General features: G+C 39.5%; 1 protein-coding gene across 4 annotated transcripts in view; it reads left to right on the forward strand.

Moving 5' to 3' along the window:
* The first annotated feature begins 4634 nt into the window (after nt 1-4634).
* Nucleotides 4635-12999, forward strand: part of znf385d (zinc finger protein 385D) — a 134290-nt gene continuing 125925 nt past the window's right edge. Inside the window, exon 1 of one of the 4 annotated variants that reach the window (XM_079836767.1) lies at nt 4635-5018. In XM_079836767.1, the coding sequence (XP_079692893.1) occupies nt 4994-5018 (25 nt within the window). In that variant the 5' untranslated portion in view covers nt 4635-4993. The remainder of the gene's footprint in view (nt 5019-12999) is intronic. The other 3 variants (XM_079836766.1, XM_079836765.1, XM_079836768.1) reach the window with 3 other exon arrangements.

Consider the following 12999-nt stretch of genomic DNA (forward strand, 5'->3'; position numbering starts at 1 on the left):
TAGCCACACCCCAAACTCTTCATCTGCTACAGTAGCCACGCCCCAAACTCTCCATCTGTTACAGTAGCAAACCCAAACTCTTCATCTGCTACAGTAGCCACACCCCAAACTCTTCATCTGCTACAGTAGCCACACCCCAAACTCTTCATCTGCTACAGTAGCCACGCCCCAAACTCTCCATCTGCTACAGTAGCCACTCCCCAAACTCTCAACCTGCTACAGTAGCAAACCCAAACTCTCCACCTGCTACAGTAGCCACACCCCAAACTCTTCATCTGCTACAGTAGCCACGCCCCAAACTCTCCACCTGCTACAGTAGCCACACCCCAAACTCTCAACCTGCTACAGTAGCCACACCCTAAACTCTTCATCTGCTACAGTAGCCACGCCCCAAACTCTCCATCTGCTACAGTAGCCACACCCCAAACTCTTCATCTGCTACAGTAGCCACGCCCCAAACTCTCAACCTGCTACAGTAGCCACGCCCCAAACTCTCAACCTGCTACAGTAGCCACGCCACAAACTCTCCATCTGCTACAGTAGCCACACCCCAAACTCTTCATCTGCTACAGTAGCCACTCCCCAAACTCTCCACCTGCTACAGTAGCCACGCCCCAAACTCTCCACCTGCTACAGGAGCACACCCCAAACTCTCCACCTGCTACAGTAGCCATTCCCCAAACTCTCCATCTGCTACAGTAGCCACACCCCAAACTCTCCATCTGCTACAGTAGCCACACCCCAAACTCTCCACCTGCTACAGGAGCACACCCCAAACTCTCCACCTGCTACAGTAGCCATTCCCCAAACTCTCCATCTGCTACAGTAGCCACACCCCAAACTCTCCACCTGCTACAGTAGCCACGCCCCAAACTCTCCACCTGCTACAGGAGCACACCCCAAACTCTCCACCTGCTACAGTAGCCATTCCCCAAACTCTCCATCTGCTACAGTAGCCACACCCCAAACTCTCCACCTGCTACAGGAGCACACCCCAAACTCTCCACCTGCTACAGTAGCCATTCCCCAAACTCTCCACCTGCTACAGTAGCCACACCCCAAACTCTCCACCTGCTACAGTAGCCACACCCCAAACTCTCACTATTAGTTGAGCTGGAAAGAGATTGCAAGATCTGAGCAGACGCTCTCGATGTTCTGATGGTGTCTGGGAGACTCAGTGTTTACACTTATATGAGCGATAAAGCCATGAATGGCATACTAATAATTAGGGGTGTAACGATTCATCTACTACATCGATGTATCGATTTATATTCCTATGATCTAACTACATCGATCTGTTCTCGGCAAGTTGGCCTTCCGGACGACATGTATCGATCTAACATCGTTTTAAAAGGTAATCAATCGATTGTATCGATAATAGGAAATAACGCATTGGATTTAAGCACGTCAGACTTTATATGGATGTTTTTTCTTAGCACTTTTAATGATAACGGTGTTAAACGTTACTCGATTCAGTCTGCCCATCTGTGACATCATCGCCACGCACCAGCAGCAGCGCTAAGAAAACAAAACATAGCATGGCGGATGGCAGAGGAGAAGCCAACGAGCGAGAAATTATCAAGCCACCAGGAGAAAGAGCTACCTGTACTATCAACCCTTGCTAAATCTTAACTGTGCATTACTGGCACCAGTGTGCCAGCAGAGCGAGTTTTTAGTACTGCTGGTGACATAGTGAACGCACAGAGAAGTGTTCTGAAGTGTTGAGGCACGCGCAGCATCTCGAGGAGACGAGGACGAAAACAAATGAGCGCTGCTCATACAAAGAAACTCAGTTAACATACACAGTTAAAATTGTGCAGTTTTTATATTTATAACATATGATACAGTTAAGCAACATTACACTAACAAGAGTGTTTTCCTGAATACCATCACGACTGAAAATGACACTGATTTCATACGCCAGTTCCATATACAATTTAACATTAAGTCACTTACATTTTAGAAGCAATATGGACTGTTTTTGTTCTATTTCAGCAGCGAAAATAGTTCCAAACAAATATCACAGCAGAACCGTAACGCATCTCACAGCAACAGTGTGTGTTAGTGAATGATTCAGCGTTTTAATGAATCGGTTGAATCAAAGATTCAATGGCCTATTCGTAAACGACCGCCAAATTCTTGAATGATTCAGCCGTTTCACTGAATCGACTCAATGAATCGCTCATTAAGACGGTCACATGTTGCCACCTACTGGTGGTTTACTTTCATCTTCCCAACATTTCTTATTTGTATATTCAAAAATATTTAAAATAATCTCATACAATTATTTAATGCAGTTGTAATTTTTCAGTGTAAATGATTTAATTTGATTGGTAACAGCCTATAGTGTCTTATTCTAATTTAATTTATTGATCAAATTTAAGAATATAAAAGGAAAGCCAAAGCATACCCTATATTTAATAAGATATGAAAAAATGCCCTTTATAAAAAGGTACAAATATGACAAATATGCATATTTAAATATGTCAAAGCTGATTAAACACTGGTGAGAATATTGCTTCAGAATAGATTATATTTACAAAAAAAATCTGGACAAGCAAATGTTTTACTCGGACAAGTGAATGACAGATTTACTTGTCCGAAGGACAAGCGTGTGAACCGGCTTAATGTCCAGCCCTGTAGTAGCAGGTTCAGCCAGTTTATTCAACCTGAAGAAATGTTGGTTGCACTTTGTTTTTGATATTAATATTGTATTTGTATTATTTTAATGTTGAAAAACAACAGCAGCAGTAGCAGGTAAACCTACTTTTAATTAAACCTGAAGAGAAGTTAGTTGCACTTTATTTTTTTATATTAATATTGTAATATTTGTATGTTGGAAAACAAAAGCAGAAGTAGCAGGTTAACCTACTGTTGAAATGTTGGTTGCACTTACTGTGCTTTTATTGAAAATGTATTGAATATTGAAAATGAGAGCAGAAAAGGTTAACTTCCTGTTAATTCAACCTAAACTGTTGGTTGCATTTTATTCAAATAAAATTTGAATGCATTTGCCATTAATTTTTGTTTACTTGTTTGTTTATATCCATAATTAATTGATACCTGATTCCCTTACAAGAAACAACAGGAATCTAGGAAACTTCACCTGCAATGACCAGTATCCAGATATTTATTTCAGTCACACAATTTTTGGCTAAAAAGTTACTGAATCGATTTCAAGTCACTGAATCGTTTCGGATCGTATCGTTCTAAATGAACCAATATCGTCCTTGAATCGTATCGACAACCTCAAATCGTGATACGAATCGAATCGTTGTTAAAACGAATCGTTACACCCCTACTAATAATAGTCAATGAACAATAAACTGGGTCAAGAGAATGTGTTTAACAAATTTTACATTCATACAGTGAACTGAACCAACTCCTAACTGTAAGTATTAAACATTGCAGCATAGAGACAGTGCATATTTAGGCCACGCCCACATCGGGGGGGAAAACAATCCAACGCTCTCCATTGACTTTGCATTGCGTGAGGCTGCATCCTTGTCATTTTGGACTTATAACAAAAAACAGAACAATGTCTAAAAGCTGATATGTGACAAAGTATACAGCAAACAAGCTAAAAAACACAGAAATAAGTTTTCAAAAGCTGTCGACCCAAAAAAACATGAGTTTAAGGAGACAAAAGTGGATAAAGGCAGTAAAACGTGACGCTTCAGCAGGAAGAATGGGTCAATTTTGGGATCCTGACACTCATTATGCGTATGTGTGCAGTAAACATTCTGTCACTGTTGAGTCAAATATGCAAATGTCAGTTTTATATATTATATTTCCTGTCTCTGATTACATTCCCCTTTAGTGGGCGTAGTTCCCAGTGTAATATAACGTGTAGCGCTCTGTCTAATGGCCTGTATCCACTTTTTTGTCCTTAAACACTCGTTTTTTGGGTCAACATCTTATAGAAACTTTTGGGTTTTTGGTTGTGGGTTTTGTTTAGCTTGTTTGCTGTACACTTTGTCACATATCCGCTTTTAGACATTGTTCTGTTTTTTGTTATAAGTCCGAAATGACAAGGAGGCGCTTCACGCAATGTAAAGTCAAAGGAGAGCGTTCGATTGTTTTCCCCCCCGGTGGGCGTGGTCCTCAGATTATGACGCGTGTCGCTCTGTCACTATAACACTTGCCACACGTGCATCATATGTATAGAGAAATGTGCGGTTACTTTACTAAGTGTTTAGACTGTTGTTCCCCTGGCAGATGATAACCAGCAAAAGAGACTTGCATTGATGGAGAGACGAGCCATATTTAGAGAGCAGAAGACATTGTCATTAAGCAACTGCTGCAACTACCCACAACACCCTAGCAACAATCTTGCAGAATACCCAAGTAATAGCACATCCTAGTAACCATCTAGCAACACCACAGAAACCCTAAACCATTTAAAGCTCCCTGTCAAACCCACTTGCATCAGGATAGCCCTTTTTACAGCCAAACCAAACGTTCAGATTTTCTACAGAAAACTAGAAATTAAAACCTTGTTTACTTTATGAATTGCGTTTTAGGGAAGTCACCAGATAACGGAAGAGAGAGAGAGAGAGAGCATGATATATGAAGTTGGGAGGTGCTGGAAGAGGGAACGAGAGATAAGAGAGAGAGAGAGAGAGAGAGAGAGAGAGAGAGAGAGAGAGAGAGAGAGAGAGAGAGAGAGAAGTGCCTGAGGAACACTCAGACAGAACAAATGAGCAGCCACGGCTTGACTCCCGCTAGAGACGCTGATATCGGCATGCCGGCGAGAGCTCATTCACCAGGAGTCAGATTACAGCTGGAGAGGATCACCTCGCTCTGAGACACAGCTGAGGACGGAGGTGCGAGAAGGAGAGTTTTTCTGAAGATCTCAGTTCACAGAGAGAGAGAGACAGAGAGAAAACAAGCAGCAGCCCTCGTGGTCGTAGTTCCCCACATGTACAGATGAAATCATGGATTCACTCTTGACGGCAGCGGTGCGCGGGGACGCCACAGATCTGGACGTGTGATGACCATGGAGAGCATGTTTATTGGTAAGTGAAGTCAGTCCCGTTATAAAGTCTGCAGGCTTGTTTTATAGACTCCCCGTCTGGCGCTCACAGCGGGGGTTTCTCACAGGGACATCAGAGGAGCGCAGCCCTGCGTGCCTCACCAGACACCTGATTTGTTGCAGTGGAGTTTATCAAACAGCGTGAAATCATCTGTTTCGGCAAAACTGAAGGGATTAGGAGATTTTAGGAAACGTGCCGCTCTGTGTCTCAGCGTGTTGTCTTGAGCTTCCAGCGGAGCGGATGATTCCTCTCCGAATGTGCGGAACGGGATCAGATCTCCCCGCAGGAGATACAGCAGATCTGTTGCTCTGAGGTCAATCTGATGCAGCTTTGATATTTTTAACGACATGGATGTTTCTTTCAAAACACTAGTTTTAAATTTACATTAATATATCTATTTTACCATTTTTATCACTTCCAAACTTTTTTGCGGTCCTGCGGTGTGACGTGAAAAATAATGCATGATTATAATGGTGCATGTTTATAATGAAGTATAGCATGTCAAGTGGTGTTCGCAATCGCCCCCCTTTTTACCCTCGTTCACTGTTCCCTACATTACTCCACTAATATAGTCCACTTGAAGGAGTGATTGAAAACGAGTGAGTGAATTCGGACACTTGAGTGCGCCGGAAGGGCTGCCGCTTTGTGCTTGCTGTTTAATAATCATTTGAAACTGAGCAAACTGGCAGATTTATCAGATTGAGTTTGAAAAGATTTCTCTTGAAGGAAACTAGCATGTATAAACCTTAATTAAACAATTTAATAATCAATTAATACTTGTATGATATTACATGAAAAATGGCGAATCATGGGTATTCTCTAGACATTGAGCGTACATCGGTTGTACACTCGTTATTGCGGTGCATTATGGGATTGAATGAGAAATTAAATGTAAATTTATGTCCCTAATTAATTTTTTTGTGGTTAAACAAGCATTGCATAAAAGAGACCAAATACAATTCTATTTTGTATTTTTACACTATTTATTAAAACCAAGCATACATTTAATCAAGTCAGTTGTTACACATTTTTACATGTATTCCAAAATAATCACTAAAGGCTGTAACAATTTAAACAATATATATTATTTGTGAACTAATATTAGTTCAGCTTCATGTTTTCAGGCCATTTCAAGTTTGATTTTGATGTGACATTAAGCAGTGATATCTAATTGGCTGAGTTGTTTACTTCCCATTAACACCATCATTGTCTTCATTCAGACCGATTCGAACATGCACGAAAACAGGAGGCAGGATTTATCGCATGAACCAATCATAACCGATCATATCCAATCATAGCGCGATGGAGACACTAGCTATGTTTCCGTCCACCTATTTTTATGTGCATTTTGGGATATCGCATCAAAAAAAGCTGAATGGAAACGGCGCATAAATAAAAAAAATCTGCATTAAAAAAAAAATGTGCTCGTTTGAGTCGGATACATTTTCTATCCGATACGAAAACATGCACATAAACTATGATGGAAATGCATTTAACGAAAAAATTCCTCGATGCGCATAAAAAAATAATGTGACTTTCGTAACAGCATAACGGTACTAACCAGAGGAAAAATCTTGTTTGCACAGCATCTGAAATGCTGTCATTCAGAAGTCTGTTGTCAAAGATGCTCTGTATATCTCCCTCCTAGAACTGTCACATGACATGACAGCGTTCCCAAACAGCAGCATCTGCCTCTGAAAGCAAGACAACAAGTTTATTGAGACGCACAAGTTTCTCTGAGACGCAAATCATTCGAAAATGATTATATATAGTGGCTTCTCCTATAGACTTGGTCGACATTACCGGGAACACCCACAAAACGCCATATCCGCCATATGCCGTCACATTGTTAGACGCTTTATCTTTACTCTTTGTGATGATTACGATTAATTTTTGCTTGGTGCAGTCCCGAAAAGTTGCCATGTGGCGGTCTGCACCTCTAGTAAGTTAAAAAACCCGGTCTGAAGTTTTATAAACAGACGGAGCCGTTCGTCAATTCCGAAAGCCTGTGCAATACGTCCATTACAATGAAACAACTGCACTACATGATGCTGGTATTATTGTAAAGATTAAAAAAGAGATTTCATTAATTGCAATGGCAAAAGTTTGTTGAACAAAACGCCAATAAAGTCTTGTCACGGGACTCAATGTATCGTTAAAGCAGTTTTTCGCGATGAGCGATCACAGCCACATAATGCGTGAGGTTATTAATGTACAACACATCCAAAAGTCTTCTTTATTTCATGATGGGAAGGGCTGGGCTCATGCTTGTGCTTCAAGCTGATGGTCTCATTATATATACGACATTTTCTCGTCAAAATGCTGCTCCCACAAATATTACACGACATAATAGCGGCTACTTCATAAATCACCCAGTGTTTTGATGAAGACGGTTGCTATAAAAAAGTAAATAAAAAAACTTTGCTATTGTCAGTAATTCTAATAATATTGTGACACTGACATGTCAATTTCATAACACAAGACACGTTTTATGATCATTTTAAAACGTTAAATGTATGTAATACATACTTTTAATCCATTAAATTCAGGAACACTGAATTAATGTATTTATGAAGTTGGCATATCATACCTATAAGGGGGTTGGCGGAGCTGCATGTATTTTGATTAGAAAATGACACCTGGCCATTGATTCCGTTGGGTCGTTTATCAGTCACAGATACTGTACGGACAATCTTACCCAATACGGCTCAGTTTTTCTATAGATCTTGCTCTGTCGAGCGGCAAAAGTGATTCTACACAGGCTAAACTGGGTTAACTCCATGCATTTCCATTGTGGGGGAATGGACTGTTTTCCCCAGGGTTGCCAGGTCCCAGAAATATTTCCAGCCCAATGACAGCTCAAAACCCACCCTAAAAACTGATTCATCTGACCACAGTACACGTTTCCACTGTGTGATGGTCCATCCCAGATGCCTCCGAGCCCAGAGAAGTCGACGGCGCTTGTAACTACGTATTGTGGTACTTGACAAAGGTTTGCCAAAGTAGTCCTGAGCCCATGTGGTGATATAGCTTATAGATGAATGACGATTCTCGATGCAGTGCCGCCTGAGGGATCGGAGATCACGGTTGTTCAGCTTAGGCTTGAGCCCTTGTCCTTTACGTACTGAAATTCCTCCAGATTCCTTGAATCTTTTAATTATGTTATGCACTGTTGAATGTGAAATATCCAAATCTCTTCCTATCTTTCTTTGAGGAACATTGTTTTTAAACATTTCAATAATTTTCTCACGTATTTGTTGGCAAACTGGTGATCCTCGGCCCATCTTTGCTCCTAAAGGATTAGACCTTTCTTGGATGCTGCTTTTGTACCAAATCATAATTACAATCACCTGTTGACATCACCTGTTTCAAATCACAACATCATTTAACCATTTTACCTCATTACTAGCCCTAAATTGCTCCTGTCCCAACTTTTTTTGAAATGTGTCGCAGGTCTGAATGACAGGAAAGGATGCATATTTACAAATGACATGAAGTTGACCAGACAAAACATGAAATATTTTGTGTTTATATTGTCTGCAATGAAATACAAGTCAAAGTAAATTTCTTTTTTTTCTTTTTTTGCGTTTTCCATACTGTCCCAACTTTTTCTGATTTGGGGTTGTATATATACGATTGGCTTCATCACTCTGTCTCCTCTCCACCAATCAGCTGGTGTGTGTGGTGGGCGTTCTGGCGCAAAATGGCTGCCTTCGCATCACCAGGTGGTGCTGCACATTGGTAGTGGTTGAGGAGATTCCCCCTTCTATATGTAAAGCGCTTTGAGTGCCTAGAAAAGCCCTATATAAATGTAACAAAGTATTATTAATTAATATTATTAAAATCTTATTGGTTGAATTCTACAGGACGTCCGCGAGACGAGTGTGTTGCGTTCTTTAACGGTCCGACTGGAAACAATATCTCCCTCATGGAAGAAGAATGGCATTGTGTTTAACTGTGACAATGAGCGCTTACCAGGATCAATTAAACGCTGTATTTTCAAAAGTATGTTAAATTCGCATCTCCATTGTTGCAGTAAACTTGCACATCGTACATGAATTAATAATTTATAGATCCACGTCGGTCTGTTATTGCAGGGGCATCGACTTTACATTTTCACGCCCCTAAACATGACGCAGAACAAAACGAACTGTGATTGGTTGCGTTACATGTCAGTCAAACGTCCTCTCGGTCCTCGACCAATGAAAGCTGCGATAGAGTCCAGACTAGGGCAGCTTGATTAATCGAAATCGAACCGCAATCGCAATTTGGCTTATGTGCGATTATGAAAGCGCAAAGGCTGCGATTATAATTAACTAGATAAATGCTCAGCGTGTCAGTGAAGAGCGGCTCTGTGATCAGTAAACGCTGGTCCGTCTGAAAGCACTGCGAGTTTGAGTCGCTTATTATAACGTGCGTTTGAAAAAACAACACATGTTAAACATCTTCACAAACTATTCATGCGAAGCGTTCATAAACCTGTCCAACAAAATACAACGTTTAATAACATGTTTTAACTCCCTTCATATCGTCAGTCGAGCTGATGTGGCTTCTTATCACAGAATGTCAATCAGCACTGCATACTTTATTTTTATGAAAATACCCGAGAAGGCTTGAAGAACTCAAATACACCATATCTTGTCGCAGAAGTATTATCTTCATGTTTAATCAGTCAAAGCGTTTCTATCTTCGTTTTATTCAGCCTACAGCGTGAGCTTCACGTTAGGGATTTCCTGAAAACAAACGATTACTTCTCTGGCGCAAATGTGGAGTTTCTCGACTTTTGGGTAGAAAATAAGAAAAATAATACTTCTAAATAAATTTATATATCAATCCATATGTTTTTCTTCATTGTACAGGAGTTTTAATCCCCATAGTGGATGCATAAGAGGCTCATGTTTCATATTAAAGACATAGACTTTAAGATACTTATATCACAGATAAAAAGCACAGATTTTTATAATAATAATTGTTTTTTTTACAATAAATCCTTAGACCTTTCTAATGATTTTTAGTCATAGGCTGTTTGCATATTAACAGGTAACCCAGCATTTTTTTGTTTTCTGTAAAATATAAATATTATTATTATTATTAAACTGTAATATTTATTCTTAAATGCTCTATTACTTTTTATAATGAATGCTATTGTAATAGTATTTTTAGCAATAATAATTATTATTAGTCATATTGATATATAAACACAAAATGTTATTAACACATTTTTCATTCGTAAAAAAAAAATAACATAATAAAAATCGCATTTTAAATCGAAATCACAATTTTAACCAGAATAATCGCAATTAGATATTTTCCCCAAATCGTGCAGCTTCTAGTGTCAGTCTGAAGGTCTGGCTATGTGAGACTAGGTCTGACAACAAAAGTAGCGTTTTTCTTCATCTGGCGGCTGAATTCTCCACTGGATTTGTACGTCTGGGGAGTGTTTTGGGGGTGTTGGACCACCGAAATCATACTTACGGTGATGAAAATCAACCCAATTTTTTTTTTACTTAAAAGTAGCCCATTTGGCAGCACTGGTGATGGGACACTTCCCAACTAAATCACTCCCGTTATGATCAACACTGGAAGAGCCTGATTTCTCCCTTTGACACGGAGACCCTGTTTATATATTTGACATTCTAGATTGCACAGCCGTTTTTTTTCTTTCAATTATTCTTTATTTACAAATTGGTTTGACTATGAATTTTATTTGTTGTGTATTTAAATAACTTCTGACTGAACTTGATGTTTCCGGTCCCTGATGTGCAATCGACAGACCCAACTATTGTGTCCGGTGTAGACACGGGTTTGGCTCCAAAACCTAGTGACCTCCCTGTGTAGGGAGTTTTTTAAGGCACAGAGGCGGTGCTGGCTTTAGGGCGGTGCGGATCTTGTTAGGATGTGGGTGATGACAGCAGAGACTGCAGTGTGGTTAACCCCAGATATTTATTTATTTGGTTTATAACCTCAGATTGCAGAGCACATGGCTAGTGTTTCCTGACCACGGCTTGTTGGGATTTACTACAATTTTGCATGCAATATACAAGTCGTGTGTATTTATTTTAAACTTATATATAATCATTTTTAATCTTCAGAATTAATAATCAATCATACTCAACCTGTCCCTTAATGGAATGTGCAAAACAACTTAAGCTTTATGAACAACATATGTGGCATAAAATATTGACTCATCCCTCAGTCGGTCAAAACAAACAAAAATGATGTTTATGCACTTCCATTGGAAGTCTATGATGTGAGGCATTCCTGAGGGACTCAAAGCAGAAGCGTTGCGCTTTTGTTTGTGTTGATATTATTTGAGTAGTTTAGTTGTCTCAATCATCCGTTTAGCAGTGGGACTATTTGTCTAGATGAATGTCTGGTTATGCATTATTGACATATTTCCTGTGGGTGGACGTTTCTGTTAACAATAAGGGGTCTGTAATAGCTGAAGCAGTATCCAGTCCGTCTAGTGGTTTTGAGAGAAAGATGTGCTGTAATCAAATGTTGTTATGTTCATCAGTTATCAGTGTGGTGCTATTTTTGTTTTCACTGATTATTATTAAAGGGAAAGGACGTGTAGCCAGAAAACATGTCTGCATTAATTATTGTAAACATTTAATTTACTAAATGCACTTTCTGTCTGCCTTAAAAAAAGCCATTTTGTCATTTTTATCTTCACTATTACAAAATAATATTTGGGGAATCCCAAGTGAATTTTCTATTACATTCTTTTTTAATTTCACACTTTTGAGAGGAATTTTAAGCTTTTTTGGAATTAAAAAAGCTTAAATTTTCTTCAATTCAATTTTCAGACCATGCAAATGTAAAAAATAAAACATTAAAACCAAACGTCCATTTTCCCTTTTTTTTCCAGTTGTGGATATTTGCCATTTTTTCTCCTTTTTTCAATTTTACTTTTGCTAAATGATCTTTTGAATAAATTATATTTTCCTCTTGTTTTTTTTGCATTTTACTGGGGCTGCACCATAGTTGCCAAGTCCGCGTATAACACACGGCTTTGGGCTTCTTTTTTTGGCAAGTCGCGTTAAAAAATCACGAGTCGCGGGTTGCGGTATTTCGGATTTATTTTTAAAAATGTGGTTGCTTGTTAGGAAAATATAATAAGCAACTTCATTTCTTTACATTTATGGTCGCTGTTTTGTCCAATACATTGCCTGACACGGTCTTCTCACAGCTGTAGCCATTCAGTGCAATGATACAAATGCTGTAGTAATCCATCCTCATACATCCCGCCTCCTTCTCCCCCTAATTGACCTATCGTTAAGCCCCTCCCCTCCAATGCAGATGAGCCAATAGCAGTTGAGTATCAGTTGCGCTGGGACCGGAACTCGGACATCTTTAGGCGTCAGCGCCATAGAGAAACATTGGAAAATCCGAAGCGCTCATCGGTTTGATGGTGTTTATGCTACAAAAATGCTAAAATGTCGTGCCTGAGGTACTGTAACACTGACTCCAGAGATCCTGAGAGGATTTTCTGTTTGTCATACTCTCGTTAAGTTACGATTAAAGTCCCTGCTAACATACAAACCGAAATAACTAACTGTTCTTACGTAACACTGTAGGTCAAAAACACGAAGGTCTACATTTCAGTGCCTCTCCATATTAAACTGGTTAGATGTAAATTAATTTAATTTTAGATATGTTTAAGGTCTACATTATCTGTCCTACTAAGGAGGACTCATATTTTGATGGGTATTATAGTCTACGGGTAGTGAAAGGAAGAGCTCGCACGCAGTTTCTCGGAGTTGTTTTGCAGATACAAAGTTTACCAGTTATTAACTGCACCCTCGGAAAGGCATAAGCTCTGTGTTTATGTTTGTTTACTGTTAGTTGTATGAATGTTTTTGTGTAATTTGCTGAGTATGTTAATGGTAATGCAACGGAGAGAGAGAGTTTGTGAATGAGACGTTAATGCGCACTTCTTATGCTTTGTTTGTTCAGCTCT

This window comes from Gobio gobio, assembly GCF_949357685.1.
Source record: "Gobio gobio genome assembly, chromosome: 15".
Lineage (NCBI taxonomy): Eukaryota > Metazoa > Chordata > Actinopteri > Cypriniformes > Gobionidae > Gobio > Gobio gobio.